The sequence below is a fragment of the Pleurodeles waltl genome, chromosome 9, assembly GCF_031143425.1.
Source record: "Pleurodeles waltl isolate 20211129_DDA chromosome 9, aPleWal1.hap1.20221129, whole genome shotgun sequence".
Taxonomy (NCBI): domain Eukaryota; kingdom Metazoa; phylum Chordata; class Amphibia; order Caudata; family Salamandridae; genus Pleurodeles; species Pleurodeles waltl.
In genome coordinates, this window is record NC_090448.1 from 497513667 (window position 1) to 497532280 (window position 18614).

General features: G+C 40.5%; 1 protein-coding gene across 3 annotated transcripts in view; it reads right to left on the bottom strand.

Annotated features, from left to right (window-relative positions):
• The window catches only part of PPP1R36 (protein phosphatase 1 regulatory subunit 36), a 284578-nt gene that overhangs the window by 213956 nt on the left and 52008 nt on the right, over window positions 1-18614 (bottom strand). For all 3 annotated transcript variants that reach the window (XM_069207337.1, XM_069207338.1, XM_069207336.1), the window contains exon 2: window positions 1956-2020. In XM_069207337.1, coding sequence (XP_069063438.1) covers window positions 1956-2020 — 65 coding nt within the window. The remainder of the gene's footprint in view (window positions 1-1955; window positions 2021-18614) is intronic.

Here is an 18614-nt window from a genome sequence, read left to right on the forward strand (position 1 = left end):
CATTTTCAGCCATCTCCAGACTTCTTCCGTGTGGCCAAAAAAGTGGGATTTACCCCCGAGCGCACCTTGAAGCGCATCAGATACAATAACATGTAACATATGTTCATGGCATGAAGCTTGGCCTTCACCTCCATAAATCCCTTCCTTGATGTCTGTGCCTTGTTTGTGTAGTCTGGATAAATGGAAATTCTATGGTTTTCAAAAACAGGATTGTCAGTTTCTCGAGCCACCCGCAGGATACATTCTCGATCCCTATAATTCAGAATGCGAGCAATAATAGCCCTCGGGGGCACCACCAGTGCCCTGTGGGCATGCTCCACCACAAACACACCAGACAACCCCACAGGCTGCAGCACATCCCTGATCCATCGCTCCAAAAAGACCTTCACATTGGAACCCTCTGAGCGCTCCAGGAACTCAAGAAGGCAGACATTGATGCGTCTTGGCCTACCTTCAGAGTCCTCCAGAGCTCCTGATTTTGAGGTGACCTATGCCATCTGTTTCCGTAGAGTGTCAACCTCCATCTGTAACTCCAAAATAGACCCCCTCCGCTACTTTGACCTTATCAGATACCTTCTGAAGGTCCGCCCGGAGAAGGTCCACCTCCACAGCCACTGCCTATATTTTCCCTTCGAGGGCAACCCTTGAGCCCTGAATTGTTGCAAGAAGTTCTGCACAAGACGGCTCATCTGCAGTGACAGGTGTGCCCGGGTCATCCCCTGACTCACCCAGTCGCGTCTGGCACTGTGGCAATGGGGTTGGAGTGGTGTATTGCACTGTAGTGTTACCTTGCAACAAGGCCGTCTGCCTGTGCCGCCCCGTCTCGCCACCTACCAGGGTGAAAAAATGCCCTGAGGAGGTGCGCCACAGCTGCACCCAGTCTGTAGCACCAAGCGCAGAGTTCTCTTAGAATGCGTTCCCCACAGTCAATCCAAATCCAGATTCAGTGCCCCCTAAAGACGCCAACATTGGGCAGGAAGGCAGCATCCACATTTAGGTCTGATGGGCATGCCAATGATCCGTAACTTCACAGTGTTTCCCTCACTTCCCACAAAACAATGGAACTCTGTGCCAATATAGTGTCTGGTCCACACACTGTCACCAGAGTATCACAGTTCACAATCATACAATGTCAGAGACACGTTACCAGTGCCTCATGTCCAGGATTAGTGCCATTGGTGACTACCACCATTCACCCAGTTTTTAGGTATATGCATGCCACCACTGGTCTGCTCCTTCCTTAGTGTCCCAATCACGCCATCACAGTGCCACCTGTTCTGCTCCAAGGGTCGGGACACCCACCCCCACCTAAGGAGGCATCCAAATCCCCAGGCAGGGCAGGATAAATGTAGGATCAGGCTGGGGCAGTGGAGAGCTTCCTAGAAGCTCATCCCGTCTGCCATCTTGCTTGGCCACGCCCCCAGATGTGAATAGGTTCAATAATTTGGTTAGAATGTAAAATAATTGTATGGAACTGTAATTTAATTTAATGTTTAAAATTAAAGAATACATATCATAATAACATTTGGAATTTTCAGTTGTTATATTTGAATAAGTATCTCACAATTAAAACAATTCCCAAAGAGGTTCCCCAGCAAAAAATATAGCCCCTGTTGCAAAAAGGTCTTTACGGCTAACAATTATTTGTATAACTAAAAAAACGTTCAATTCAGACACAAAGAAGCATTGTATTTCAGAGTCCAGAGCATGCAGCACTATGCTTCAGACGTCTGCCCTCTCCTGTATGTAAATAACAAAACTGTTGTGATCCCTGTGCCTGCCCCTAGCTTAAATATAGGGAGATGGAATGGATCTGCTTGTTGGTTCAGGTGAAGGGAAACTTACCATCGGACCCAAGTTTTCCTCTAAGTTACATAACAAAAAAGAAACAACAACTTTTTTACTGTTCAATTTTAAAACAGTTTGATAATGAATGCTTTAGTACATTCGGTTACCTTGCAAATTCAAGCGTTTTTGTATCATCCTTCCAGTACCAACGTCCCGGAGTTGGTTTTGTTATCTATGTAAAACGAAAGATATGGGTGTATTAAATAAAATAAAATTCAAGTACATGCTATGAATTCAATTTAGATACAATTTGTATCCACTTTATATTTGATTTAACTGTCTGTCAAATACAGGTTCCAGAGGTAAATCAAAACTATTGAAACATCCTATGGATACAAGCTAACACACCAGTCTTACAAATGGCTAAACTGCATATCCTAATTACCTTTGGAGTTCAGGAACTTTTACTATTTACTAACAACTCATAACACCTAATGTTCTCATTGCATTAGTTTCAGAAGTTCATAAATACTGTTGTGGATTCCAGGCATTTGTTAAAACCATGACCATGCTATGGTCTGTTTCCCATTCTTTTTTTAAGAGAATAATATGATGCTTTAATTATAGCAGCAACCATTTACTATTTTACTACTTATAACACACTAAATGTTTGTCATGAGCATCTCCTTGATGTTAGTGACAGATGTTTCTTAACCCAGTGGCAGGACCCGTGGTATCCCTTTTCCTCCTACAAATCCAGATCTGAATTACATGTGTAAGTGGATGGGAGGAAAGCAGGCTGAAGAAAAATTAAGTTCTCTTAGAGAAAAACATCTGTAGGAAAAAAAAAAACTATGAAAAAACAGTCAGATCAAATAGCAACAAACTGAAGAGAAGTTGCAGAAGAACTTCAGGATTACTTGACACTTATGAAAAGGAGCAACAAGCGAGAGAGTTATGTTGCAACGCATCTATCCGACCTTCCACCCTCCTGTTATGTGCTGGTTAAGGCTGTAACATGAAACCGGAAACAAGCAACAGGAAGTAGTAATCTACAATAAAGTATTGGGAATGCTCCATTACTTAGGGCAGGAACATAGCACTCCTTCCCAATAGAATTTCTGGCATGGATAGAAAATATTTAAGAACTAGTGATCTTGACCTCAAGGAACATTCAGAAAGGCAATAAGCTCGGCAATTGGCAGATACGTAGAAAACAACCAGTCTATTTTAAGCCGTGCTACATTGCCTTCTATTGTTTTGAAACCAGCATCACAAAGCATGGCAAAAGAAAGAAAGAGCCTCAAGGAAGCACGTGGGGGAGGATCCTTAAATACTAAACACCTCTTAGATACCCAGGAGGTAATCTTGGTTATGGGTCATAGGTCCAAGCTCCAATTTTCAAAGACAATACAATTAATATTCTTTCAGGAGTAAATAATGGAGTTTTAATTGAATTTTTATAGTCTTATTTTATCATAAGTTGTAGGTTTTTCCTTATTAGCCAAATAAAATTTACAGAACACTGCATAAAGCGTAGGCCTATTTTAGCATTTTAAATCAGTGAAAGCAAAATATTTTCAGGTAATGAATAGCAAATTTAAGAAGCAGTCTGGTCTGCAAAGCTATCAGAACTCAAAGAATACTATTTACAAACTTCTGGTAGATAATAGTCTATGCAGAAAGGAAATCTGTCGGTCAAGAGTTCAGAGAGATTGAGTTTGGGTCTGAAAGCATATGGCCAGGTCAAGTCTCCTCTTTATTTTTTCCCTGGGACACTTTTATACATGGATACAAAAGATACACAAATTATTAAAAGGTTTCACCTCAGAACGTTTCATAGCCAATCAGTAACAGGGGAGCCATGGCACGAGGATTATTTCTGTGTAGAAAGAATATTTTAACAAAGACAGTGCTACTAGAAGATACATTCAGAAATCTTTCTAAGCTTTCCCACTCGTCTCCGAAAGAAAAGACACATAAATGTTTCTTACGGGTAAACTTAGATCATCCCTTTCCCATTCATCTCAACAATAAAACGTCTATTCATAAAGAAGCAAGTTTTAGATTAGTTTAGCAAGTTTTGGAACGCCAATTCAAGTCAAACGGTTCGAAAGAAAAAAAAAAATTATTAGCATAGGAAGTTTGTGTCATGCACAGGCCATGCAAAAGTTACAATAGAAACATTTCTGCTGAATTAAAGTTTTGTTGTAATTTGACAGCGTTAGCAAATTAAACAAGTCAAGAAAGTACGGGTCATACAAATTAGAAAGGAAAGAGCACGGTTAAATGCGGCTTATGGTTGGGCCTAGTTTTCACTCATATGTGTTATTTAATTAAATGGATTTTATTCCCTACTAAAATCTCTAACAATTCCCCCCAACCCCTTGGATAGCTTGGAACCATCACAAAATTGATTCACAAATGTATCTGTTAGAGTTAACTTTCAACTTCTTCTTCAGTATCTCACCTTTTCTTTTTCAAATGTTCTCTTTCTTTCAATCGCTTATATTCTTCATTCACTCTGCTACTCAATCCTAAAACTCTCTTAATTCTTTTATTCATGTCTCTAGTTATTTTCTGTATCAGTATCATTTTTATTGCTTTGTATATTGCTAATGTAGAGGGAAAGTAAGCTACTACTATTAACACAGGAACTAATATTGTTTTAAGAATTCCTCCTCCTATTGACTTAAGCCAACTAGCTACTGTGATGAATCCTTTGGCAAAGTGTGAACTATACTTGTGGCTTCAAGAGGTTCAAGTCCAAGCTTTAAATCAGAAATATTCGTTGCATACTGTACAGTCTTTCCACCCTTGACAGGTATGTATGTGCAACAATTCTCAATTTTCAGCATCTTGCAGACTGCCTTTCTCAGCTAGTAAGATACCTAATACTTAGCGGGTCTGCAAAACTATACATCTAACTGCTACAAGCTCAGTGTTTTCTACTAGTAAAGCTCCAGAGGTACTAGTTGCTAATCTATCATCAGCTACTGTTGTATGATTGCTCCAAATATCTCCCATTAACTGCGTCCCTTCAGTCACACTGTGGCTATATCTTTTGTGTGCTGGTGTCATTGTTAATTCAACTAAGCCAGTGGTTCCCAACCTGTGGTCCAGGGACCCCTGGGGGTCCGAGACTTCTTAGAAAATTAAAAAAATATTAACAGATTAGGCCCCCAGATTTCAGTAATGACTCAGTGGAAGGTCCCTAGATTCCAATAATGATTCAGTGGGGGTCCCCGGGTTCCAGTAAAGATAAAGTGGGGGTCCACATAAGTCAGAAGGTTGGGAACCACTGATCTAAGCTCTGTATGTGAACCACCTTTGGAAAAAGTAAGCCTAAATAAAAAATACCCTCCCAATTAAACAGGAAATCTAAAATATGTATTCTCTCCACATATAAAGTATATCCCAGGTATTGTAGGGTCATCTTCTTGCAGAATGTGTCATGTTCCTCCAGATAATTCACACATGCTCGCAATTACTGTTTCCCAGCGGTGTCTTTCTTCCACTTACTCGTCTCTGAAACACACATATTTTCTATTTGTGCTTTTCATCTAGCTTAGGTACAGACATTTTTCTCTCTCAGTTCATCCTCTTCTTTTCTCCATACATTCTTCTGAACATCCTCATTCTTATACACATTCTTTGCAAATTGCTCATTTCTCTCTTGTAGCATTAAAAAAAAAAAAGCTTTGTTTTGCGAGTTCATTTAGCATGTTAGGTTTCTCTCATGTGGTTTAACAGTGTTTACAGGAAGAAATGGCATAAGTTAGTGCCATGCAGCCTCCATTTCCTTAGCTTGTGGGTTGAAATTCATACTTTTCATTAGTGGAAACTTAGAGAGTACCATGTCATAGATTGAGTAACAGTATTAAAAATTTTGCGGCGTATATACTAGACTAAGAAATATACTACAGGAAAAAGCATAACAAAGTGGAATATGATAGTAGGAATCCTGTTCATCTGCTGAGGCCGGCATGTGGGCACAAACATAGCAGTTCATAACTTTAATAGCTTTAGTGTATTCTTGAATTAATCCAGAGAAAACATTCATTAAATAATCTTAATTCTTATAATCTACAAATTATGTACTTAGTTCATTTTCATCTATACTTGTTTAAATGTTGCATTTACATATTCTAGTACTTTTTGTGTCATGTGTAAAATGTATAACTAATACTATTGCTATTTCTACTAAAACTATAAGTATCAGTGAAACCCCTAAAACTATTTTGCACCTGGTTCAATTAGCATTACATATGTTGTCTCTAAAATGAGATCTACTACCATTAAGTTGTTTGTGACAGCAAATTATATCTTGAAGTTGAACAATGTCTTCTTCAGGTTAAATTTCCCCTTTTGAGTTATTCTGTTTCTGCTTAATGATTTTTTTCCTTTTCTTTTAGTCTTTTAGTCTTGTTAATGATAGTATCTTTGTACAGACAATTCTTAACCCTACTCCATTTTCTTCCAAATGTTATCCCCACTCTACAAGCTTCTCCCTTGGACCTCAGTACTCTTATTATCTCTTCAAATCAGTTTTATTAGTCTTTTTATTTCATAAATAGATCAATGATATCTTCAGTTGCTAATTTTTCAATTCTTTAAATTTGCTGGTCAATAGTTTCCTAGTAATTAAGGGCTTCCAAGGAGGCTCTGGCAGTTCTTTGCTTCAATCCAGTAGATCAGAATTCGGAATGTTCAAAACTTGTCTCACATAATATGTGCATTCAGGTGACGAATATTTCAAAAAGGTATTCTATATCTTTTAGATCGTCTGAGTGTGTTTGGTTCTTCTACTGTGTCACTTATACCACTTGACTATGCTTCTTCTCTGATTGTCGTAGTATTGATTCAGCTAACACAATCAATCTTGATTTCTTTCTACTGTAAGCTTTTGGCCATCTTCGTTATGTGGGTAATTTCTTGTCTCTATTCTAGTACTTGTTCCGTCTCCTGGATCATCAAAATTTCTGTTTGTTCTGGAACAGTAGCAGAAGTCACTTCATCAATTTGTGTTATCACCCTCAAGTTTGTTAGTGTACAACATGGGATGCTACGCACACCAGCTACCTTCTTGGCCAAATACATGAGGGACCCCAAGAAGGACACTGACCGCTCTTGGCAATCATGCCAATATAAACTACTAGACATCTGTGAGCCCCGAACCAAGATCCTCGACATGTTAGAGGACGCCAAAGCATCAGAAACCCTAATATCCCAAGACATCCTGTTAGGCTGGGCCCAAAGGGCAATCATTTTTCTTGGCAATGCAAACCTCACCCTCTCTACTGAGAGGCACAGGTCTCTCCTAATCAACACAGACCCTAAATTGGGTGATTTGGGGAACTCAGAGGCTGGCCAGATAGCACAGGGTGGGGTCTTCAGAGATCCAATCATTAAAGAGCTCAGCAAGTCTGTGTCCACTTTTAACTCTCTGGATAAGGCCCAATCTTCCATTAAACACATTTTTACTCCATGTGTTTTCAACAGGTCTGGCCGTGGCAGAGGGCGCTCTGTCAGCTGTACCAAACACCAAGACTCCAGAGGTCAACACTCTGAGCGGAGCCAATGGCAAGACGCCTCCAAGTTCAGTAGTTTCTATGCCACCAGAAGTCACCCGTGCAACCAAAGCACCGAGGGCAGTATACGAGGAAACAACAAATATTCCAAAACCCGCGGTCAGTGTTCAGCTCCTCCCCCATGTATGTTTGGGGGGCAGACTGGCAAGTTTCATTCTTAATTGGAGGGAGGTAACTTCCGAACCCTGGGTCATTCAAACCATTCAGGGCTTCCACATAGAGTTTTATGGCTCCCCGGTTCAGCCTGTCCCTCACCCTCTCCTGGTCTCCTCCGACTTGGAGGCCACACTCATCGATATAGAAGTAGTGGAAATGCTCGCCAAAGGGGCTATTACTCGAACCACAGTACATCCCAGGGGATTTCTCAGCAATCTCTTTTTGGTGAGGAAACAAAATGGGCATCAACGTCCCGTAATAAATGTACGAGAATTCAACAAGTGACTAGTTTACTGCAACTTCAAAATGGTGGGGTACCCCCTTTTCCAAGACTTACTCAGACCCAAAGATTGGTTGATACGTTGGGACCTCAAGGATGTGTTTCTGATGATCCCGATCTACCAACCACATTGGATGTTCTTCACGACTCTTCTTTTCAGTCTATCTTCCATACCTTGGTGCTTTACAAAGGTCTTGAAACAAACAGTGGAGCTACTCAGGGCGAGAGGCATTCACATGATCGTCTACCTCAACTATACTTTCCTTATGGACCAGCCCACTGACACTGTCTGGGCATCTACGCCGCATGGTTGACCTTCTACAATCCTTGGACTTCATCAACAACAAAAAGCCTATCTTACTCCCTTCTCCGCCTCTGAGATACCTGGGTTTCTGGGTTGATTACGTCAAATTTACTTTGAGTCTTACTTCCAGGAAGGTTGCTCGCGTAAGCCATTAGATTGGCAAAACCCTGTACAGACCTACAACGTCTATCAGGCCACTTGCAAGGTTTGTGGGCCTTCTGTTTTTGTCCATACAGGTGATCTACCCAGTCCTTTACACTACTGCGCTCTCCAGTGCCTGAAAGCCTCCCACCTTTGGAGAGGACTCATGTAGTCTCAGAAGGTTCCACTCTCAGAAGCAGCCAAAGAGGAGCTTCTTTGGTGGCTCATTTCATATGGAGGCTTGGAACAGGTGTGCTATTTTCGGTTTTCAACCGAATCTGATCATAGAGTCCGATGTCAGCAGTTCAGTTTGGGGGACAAGTTGTGTGACTTCACCACAGGTGGCACCTGGCCCACTTCAGAAGAGTTCTTGCACATCAACTGCTTTGAATTGCTTGTGGGCTCTTTTGCAGTGAAACGCTGGATGAAAAACACAGCACAATGCTGTGTCCTTCTGAAGATGGACAATGTAGCAGCGGTAATATATAAACCACTTGGAGGGAATGAGGTTCGCTCATATCTAGCTCAGAACCTATGGAAATATTGCCTTCAGAATCACACTGCAGTGAAAGCAGAACATCTTCTGGGTTTGTGCAACCAGATAGCGGATTGGCAATCTCAGAACATCGGAGACACAAGCCTTTGGAAAAACTCAATCTAACAATTTTCCATGCCCTTGCACTCAGGTGAGGTCTGTTCTCAGTAGATCTCTTTGCATCCCATCTGGACCACCATCTTCCCTGGTTCTTCAGCTGGAAGCCAGACCCTCATGCAGTAGCGACAGATGCTTTTCTCCAGGACTGGACAGCGGAAAATGGTTTTGCATCTCCCACCTTCACCATGATCATGAGCCTAGTGACGCAGGTTCACAGGCAAGGGATGGAACTAGTGGTGAAAACCCCGAATTGGAGATCTCATGTTTGATTTTCAGTTCTGATGGAACTTTCTTGAGATTCTTCAATCCCTCTCACCCAATCCCTGGATCTCCTCCATGATCCTTCCAGGAACCCAGACCCTCTAGTCATGGAAGGTGCTCTCTACTTTACAGCTTGGGGGACTAGAGGGCGAGATGGCAAATACCAGGACTTTCAGGAGAAGCTGCCCACCAGAGCATGGGCAGATAACACCATTAAACGTTACAGATTGCCCTAGTCCCGTTGGATGAGTTGGTGTCAGCAGAGGCGTCTGGGTCCCGTGGGAGCAGATGTTGTCTATATCTTGAATGAATATCTTGGCCTCCATGGTCTCAGAAGGTATGCTGTATCACTCGATCACTACTTTTTGTTCAGCAATTTCTACTGGACACTAACCTGCCGCTGGAATTCCGGCGGGAGAACATCCTTTAGTCTGATTATTCTCAGACAGAATAAAGTGTCTTTACCTCCTGAACCACGATATTTGGTCTTTTGGGATGTCTACAAGGTGCTAAACCGGTGTGTATTCTGGCTGAGTAATCGTTACTTTTCCAGGAAGGAATTGTCAGCTTAACTGGTGAATTTACTCTGTCTAGTTTAATGTAGGTTTGTCTCCAATGTCCGGGCCCTGGACATCACCAGAAGAACCTTCATTCAGGACGGGGTTACCTTCCACATATTCAGGAGAACCAACTGTAATTTGCGAGTGGTCTCTTACCCTGCATTCTCAGACTCACCGAATCTTTGTGGAGTTCAGTGCCTAAAGGCATATTAAGCCATGACTAAGAAATTCTGACCACCAGGAGAACGGCAGCTCCTTACTGCCATTACAAAGCCTCACAAATGCTATCCTCTCTCCCTATTGTTAGGTGGAATAGGGGGGGCTATGAGGGAAGCCAGCATGGACTTCAAGGTGTTTGGGGCTCAACCTACCAGGCGGGCTCTAGCTCCGAAAGTTTTTGCCTTCGGGCATGTGTGGAGGACATCCTCAATGCCACTGACTGGTCTGCTGATTCCACCTTTAAGAGATTTTATTCCACATCAGAAAGTGGCTCAGGTTGACAAGCTTAAAACTATCATAATCCTCACCTCTGGTCCAGACATAGAATGAAAAATTCCCTAACTATTGTAACTGAAAGATTCAATTCTATTAAGGACAAGGAGTAGAAATTAGCCCACCCGTAACTTGGTTGCCTTCGTCCCACCCTTCATGAGATTGAATTCTGACGTTAGGAGTATTTTGCTGGTTTTTTTTTTAAACTGGTTTCAAATGATAAGATGGCTATCTTGTTATTGATTGTCAAATGTTTCTAAATCTGCATTGAACCTGTTGTTGTTTTGTTTCTTCATGGTTTTTCCTTAGAAGGTAATGTTTATACGTTTGTTTCAGGATCTGACTCATCCAAACAAGATTGTAAAAAAGAGAAAGTAGAGCAGTTTATGAATGACCTGATTGCAGATTGGTGGAACTGAGTCTCATGTTATTTCACAATGTTTCATGGGAAATGTAGTTGCTTTTGATGTTTTACTATGGTTGCTAGTTGGATAAATTGAAGGAAGTAAAGCATAATCCTCACCTCCATGCTATTAATTGAATTGAATCTTTCTATTACAACAGCTAGGACATTTGTCATTCTTCTCCTTTGGGAATGGGCAACCATATGTTAGGATTCACTACTTGACATCTTCTCAGCACAACATTGCTACACGCCAGAATCTGTGCACATACTAAGTTAGCCTTGTGTTAGTAAGGTGTTGTGTTTTAGTTCTAGTAGGCAAAGCCTCGACTAAGTAAGAGACTATGACAATTAAAGAATACCTCATCATAATGTTCTCAAATTTTGTGAGGCTTACACTCACCGCAGCTACCAATTAAAGGCAACCAGGCAAAGGAGCGGCTACAGGATCAAGAATTACACAGAAATTTACCACAGGCTTTTTGGCATCTCCATGAATGTGGGTTAGCACTGAGAGAGAGCACCTCTCACTGCAAAACACTATAAAATATTTTTTGTCATCTGGCATTCCCAATGCCAAGGCACGACAGAGACATTCTAGGAACGCCTTCATGCATTCGTTGTCCCATAGAATCAGATATGGTACATCTTTGTGTGTCAATCTCCAGGAAAAAGTTGGGTATCCATGACTTACAGTAGCCAATCATTCCCAAAAACATCCTGACTTCTCTCTGCATTTTAGGTAGACTCATTTTCAAGATAGTTTCAACTGTTTCCCTTGACACTTTTCTTGTTCCATTTTCAATGACATCCCAAATAATGGACTTTATTTTGACAATACTGCAGTTTATTTGGTGAGACTTTATGTCCATTCTCTGCCAACGAATTTAACAATGCAATGATGTCAACTTAGCAAGATTCTTTTATTCCTGATGTGACAAGTAAATCTTCTATGTATTGCACTAAGACTGAACTTCAGGGCAAACTCAATGTTTCCAGGATCTTTTTCAAGAAATTGGCTGAAATTTGAGGTACTCTCAGTGTACCTTTGTTGGATGTAACACCATGCTAATACTATCTTTCAGAACACAAAAAAGAACAAGTGCTCACTGTCTTTGTGCATTGGAGTCGAGATGAAAGCCTGTCAAAGATTAATCAAAGAAAACCATTAAGCTCTGCATGGAATTTGATAAAGTATGGTGGCTGCATTCTGTAAACAAGGACAACATGGAATCAGATGTAAATCACCTTTTTTAAATCCTGCACTAAATGGTAAATTGCATGGACTCCCATTTATTTCCCTCAAAATGCCTTTTTCCAACATGTCATGTATTAAGGGCATGATTCCTTCTATCACTTCAGGTGTCATGTGATATCGGGGAGTTCTAGGGAAAACTGCATCTGGTTTTACGTTTATTCTGACTGGTTCAACTCCTCTGATTAGTCCAATACCCTTTCCTGAGAAATGTGATACTTCCAGATTCACTTTCTAAATTAAGTCTTGAGGTAATTCTTTTTTGTTAACACTGGGTAGATCACTACTGTCTCCTGCTGAACAATTTTGAAATCTACGTCCTCATCATGAGTTTGAAATTCTACTCCTTTTGGAGTGCAATAGATGGTACAATTTAACTTGCACAAACAATCTCTCCCTAGCAAGTTAACAGGACTTGAATCGCACACCACAAACTGATGATTTTCTTCAAAGGATCCTATACTTACAAGTACTTCTTTTGAAATCGGATTAGTAATTTGTCTATTTGTAACTCAGATCTCTTGTCCCGAAAAGTGTAGCTCTGGTGCTTCCACTGTTTTCACAGTGGAACAAGTAGCTCCTGTGTCAATCAGAAGTGACACTTGGTGGCAAATTACCTCACCTTCTACAAATGGTCCACTCTGGTCTACCTCTAAGACTGCGCCGAGCATGCAATCTACCTCCCCTCTCAGGCACCGTCACTGTGACGTTCCTGAGGCTAACATCTCAATGTTATCAAAGATGGGGAAATGCTGGACTGCATTTTGATTTTGAACCTGCATCAAATTTCGATGAATTTTAGGTAACCATTTCTGATTTAATATTGTACTGTTTATATTTAGCTGTACCATAGGTGCTTGTAGCATGGTTATCATTTGAGTTTGATTTTGCATCAGCACTTACATTTGTCTCATAGGAGCATTAAGCAACTGCATTTGATTTACTACCCTGCATCTGATTGACAGTTATTGACTGGATTCAGCCTACATCCGCACTTCCAATGTCCCACCATGTTACACAGGTGACAAGGTGTCTTTTTCTTCAACGTTGCAACATCAGCACCTGTACTCTGATCAATCAGAGCACCTCTCCCTCTTCCTCAAGACACCATCCTTCATTCCTGCACACTCTGCATTCCGGTTTGAAAACCACCTTCTTGCATCTCACTAACATCCTGAATTACACCACCATTCCCAACAAATGATTGATTCCGAAAACCTGTTGTGCAAACTTAGTCTGTGCCAACATATTCTTTCCTTAAACTTACACTGCTTCATCTCCTGCTCATCACTCCAATACTGTCCATATTTCAAAATTTCATCCAAAGACTGACTGCCAACAAATCACATGCTGCTGTATGTTCTGATAAATCTAAGCTCTCAAACCAAGCACGAATTGTGTAATGAAAACCCCATATCTGTTGGATCAAGCTGCATCTGTCCTGTATACTGCTGAAATGCTTTCATCAACCTTGTGCACAGTTTGCTGAACTTCCTGCTACATTAGGGTCAGCTAAAAATAATTCAAATCCTTAGGTGGAACTCTTCCTTTTAAAAATGTAATTGCCTTATTATACTTAGTCATCACCACGGGCAAAGATGCATTTGTGGTAGGGTCTCTCGCTAGTTCTGCATTGTCTCCCTTACTCGAAGGGACATGTACATACCCTCCACCTACTATCTGCCTTAATTGATATGCTGCAGTTGTGTCTTTCTTTTCTGAATCTAATGCTTGTTTTAATTTCTACTCAGTCTCCTTTACCTGTTTCTTTTTCTTTTCATGTGTTTCTGACCATTTGTTTTCAAATTTGTCAAATTCGCTCTGCGTACCCATTTTATTAATTCAGTGAGATGAATTAGCATTCCCCAAGAAAACATGTTTTCAATTGATTCATCATCTAATTGCACCCTGAAACTTCTCTTTAATGGTACGCTTTTAGAAATATCAGCCTCATATTTATTTGCCAATTTAGTTAATCTGTCATGAACAGTTGTAGCTTTTCTCTGTATCATTAAATGAATTATTTTCCTCTAATAATTTCTTTTAATTCGACCTTCAATTTGGGCACATTTAAAGGTCTCACCTTTTCAGGAGCTGGGCTGATTTCTGAAGCTCAACTAGTACTCAGTCCTTCTATTTCTTCAACCTCACACAATTTCTGGAAGCTTCTTAAAACCAAGGATGAAATAAACCACCTCCTAAATAACATTTACCTGGTACCTTTTGTGTCATAAAACAAATTGCCTTCCCTCTCATAGTGCTTGAATGGTCAGTTGTGGTGTCCATACCACAATTTGTGAATTTTGTGATGTCGGGATAAACCCATTTACTGGTGTGCCTCCAGTTGGCTGGAGTATACATAAGTTGTGCAGGCACTGTTTGTGATGTAATTGTTTCAGTAACCTCTGCTGGAGTTGTAACCACAGTACCTGGAGCATCTATTGGTGTTACCGTCTGAGTTGTACTCATTGGTACTGCAGCACTTACAACTTCTTGCTTAGTTACAGGCTGTGCAATAACAGGATGGGCAACAATTGGTTGAGTTATTACTGTCTGTGGTACAACTGGCTGAGTCAATGCAGGTTGTATATTTGCAAGCTATACTGCAAGCTAGTAGGTTATGAAACACCTGGATCTGCTGGAGTTGGAGCTATGGTTACATTATTTACTAATTTGGCTCCACCATTTGGCATAGGACCCATGTACGGTGGCAGACATGCAGCCACAAGTTCATCTAATATATCATCACCTGAGTTAGAATCTGAATCAAATTTTGTTTCAGTTTTCACTTCTTTATCTCTTTTAATGTTTTTTCTTACAGACTTTTCTGAATCTTTAGTTTTTGTGTTCTCTTCTTTAGGAAGTATGTAATATAATCGAGTACCTTTACTATACTCTTTCTCCATACTTGTGCTTATTCATCCCAAACTGCATCTGCATAGTTTCTCATTGCTCTCTGTTTGTTTTTTAAATCTTTCTCTGTGCTTGCTTCAAACCATCTTCTCCTATGCAGTAAGTGCTTCAAATTGTGTAGGTCTAGGAGGTGGTGTCATTTCATGTAATACTTCTCGTAATCTGCCAATGATCCATAAATTAAATATTTCCTATCTATGAAAACTCAATGAGCCTTCTTTTTCAGTAATCCTGCACCACTGACAAAGTAAGCGTATGTAATACTTCTTCAATCATCATATGTTATGCACGCGTACCCTCAGGAGGTGCTTTTCAACCTCCTCCACGGGAACCATTACATCACCTCTCATGGGACTCCTCAAAGTTTTGAAAAACTTAATAATTTCAATTTTGATTCAGCAATTTAATAGCATTTCAAATGTTTTAAATGTTTGCGTATACGTCAGAACACAGCCCTGCTTTATCAAATCACAATACAGCTTAATAATTCAGTCAACCTACAACTTTTGGCAAGATTCAATCAATCTCAGCGTGGCGTTACGCCAACCGACCAATACCAGCATGGCACAAACAGACGCAAAAACTCATGCATTGCAGCAGTTCACCCTCCTTTACAATTCTCTCCTCCAATGAACTAATGACAAATCTAATAACTTAAAACTTAAGACATCAATCTTTGTCTGCTTCTTCTAAAGAAAACTGGTACTATGATTCAACAATCTGAACTAAAATTTTACACCTTTTTTTCCAATTCAGAAGAATTCTCCACTTACAATGAGGAGTTCTCAACTTGCTGGAAATCATCTAATTAGTGTTGTGTCACCTTTGCGCATCAGGTTTCACAAGCACCAATTAAAATCAGTACAATCACAACAGATTATTAGGTCTCTATCTGTGTGCAAAGTAGACAATGTCTCACAACTTACACTTCTCCTAGCAGGCAAGATTACCTTATTTTATCTCCATATATTTTTATCTATAACCTGGCGTCTTAGATTACTACTTAGTCTGACAACCTCTTTAATTCATTGAAAATGCACGTAAAACATAAAGTACAGCAAATGTGAATCAAAACATCATAAGAACATTTTCAATACAATAACAAACCACAGTATGCACAAGTTCGACACATCAACCATACTGATACTCACACCTGTTGATTTCACCAGTCCTTTAACTGCAATCTGCAACCACGTAAGAAACTGCACCTCATCAGTCTTCGCAGTCAGGTTCTGGGCACTCAGGCTTTTAACTACAGCAGCTTGTTTCCCTAACTATACTAACCTTATCTTGGTTTCCAAAGTTTTGGGAGAACGAAGGATCCTAAAATTTTAAAATACTCTGCATCTCTTAGATACCCAGGATAGGGTCATGGGTATGGGCTATAGGCGCAAGCTGCAATTTTCATAGACAATACAATTAATATTCTTTCAGGAATAAACATTGAGAGTTTTAATTTAATTTTTATAGTTTTATTTTATTATAAGGTTTAAGTTTTTCTTTATTAATTAAAATTTACAGAACATAGCATGAAGCATGTCACACAATCTATCTCTATTTTCGTATTCTAAATCAGTAAAAAGTAAAACATTTTAAGTCAATGAATAGCAAAATGAACGGATTTAAGAAGCAGTCTAGTCTGCAAAGCTATTAGTACCCATAATTAACAATGCAACAAACTTCTGGTAGGGAATAGTCTAGGCAGAAAGGAAATCTGTCTGTGTCAAGAGCTCAGAGAAAGAGAAAGTCTGGGTCTGGAAGCAAGTGGCCAGGTCAAGCATCCACTCTTTTTTTTTTCCTTGGGACACTTTGATACATGAATACAAAAGAATAACTATTTATTACAAGGCTTCGTCTCAGAATGTTTATGTTTACGTAGAAGGATGTATAAAGCGCACAGCTACTAAGAAGAGTTTCCTGATGCTAAACGGCAGGTTAAAGAAATCAGGATACAAGCTTACTGTGAAAAGAACCAATTCATAAGATTTTTTCTTAAAAGCGACTTCATCCTGTATCTGCTGAAGTATCCAAGGAAGGTTATTCTACCCTCGGGGGCCAAAAAAGCAAAAGATCGGCCACCAGCCTTTGCCACACGTATTCTCTTGATCCGAGCCAGAAAGTTGTTAAAGGACCGTAAGCCTCAACTCGGACAATAGTAGGCAATGCTGGCTGATAACTATTCAGGTCCTGGGCGATGGAGAGCTCTATGCATTAAACAGGATTGAGAAGATACTTTTCTGCACGGGGAGCCAATGGAGCTTGCACAAGTCCATAAAGATGAGCTTTTGTCTAGGAAGTCCAAGATCCATCCTGGCTGAAGCATTCTGCACACTCTGGAGTATGTTAAGTAGGTAGTTTGGCAGACCTGAAACAGGGCATTGGTATAGTCCAGCCTAGGCATGACTAACACCAATACCACTGTGATTCTAGTTGGCATTGAGAGAAAGTGCACATTTGTTTTTGCCATATGTAAGATTCCAAAGCAGACACCTACCAGGGCAATAATTTGTTGTGGAGGGTCATTTTGTTATTAAATTTAATCTCCAGGTTTTTTACAGAGTCTGCTAGAGTATTTGGTGGGATGACCCAGGCATGCCAGTTGGCATCTAAAGTAAAAGAGAAATGATGTCCAAAACTGAGGACCTCCGTCTTTTCGGTGTTGCACTTCAAATGATTGATAGACATCCAACATAAAACAGCCGACAGACAGGGTTGCATGGCATCCTGTTCACTCAACATGCCTTTACCCCAGGTAAAAGGGATCTGGTTATCACCTGTGTATGAAACAATCCAAAAATATTCTACCACTGTCGCTAGGGGGGAACATCTAGAAATTGCACGATGTGGGGCTAAGTGCAAAGCCCTGAGGGACTCCAACGGAAACCTTCTGGCTATCAGAGGAGTAGGGAGGAAGCCATATTGCTTGTGTCCAAACTCAGCAAAGGACTTCAACCATTTCCAGGCATTATCCGTGCTCTCAATCTCATGATGTAGGGGGAGCAGTGTAGCATGTGGGACCGTATCGAATGCTGCAGAAAGGTCCAACAATATCAGAACAGCTTTGCCACCCACATCCTTAGTGACTTTGATGATTTCGGAGACTTCCAACAAGGCCGGTTTTGTGTTGCAGCCCGGCCTAATGCCTGATTGGCTTGGATGGAGTAGCCTATTAGTATCTAAATAATTAGAGATCTGGCGGTTAACAAGTTCTTCCAGGATCTTGGCAGGTGCAGGAAAAAGGTAAATGGATCTATACCCAGGGCGTCAGGATCCGCACTTGGCTCCTTTAACAGCAGAACATTGTTTGCCTTTTTCCAGCATACTGGGACTGTTGCATTGGCTAAAGACATATCTAACAATGCATTTAGAGTGGGGTTAATAGTTTTGATACAAAATGCTAAAATAGAGGGAAGACATGGATCATCAGGAGAGCCAGACATAAGATTCAGAGGCTCTTCTGGAATCTTCCACTGCGATTCTATTAAATTCAGACAAAGCACATCAACCCGACTCAATACACTCATCAGCCTCTAAGCTTAAAGCAGCAGAAAGACTAAACTGAATACCTTGAAAAGAAAGCGGCAAGTTGCTGACACTACTCAGCTGATGGGGGCTTACTTATATAGCATGCCACAGGATCAGCGAAGTCTGTTACAGTCTTAAAGATTTCTCTTGGTTTATAAGGTTTATTTGCTGCCTTGTCTATCCTTCTTTCGAAATACTCTATCTTTGTGGAGCTTATCAAATACACAATTTTTAATGCCTTTTTGTATAGTTCTTTAGCTTCTAGGCTGTAGTTTTTCCTCCATGCTCTT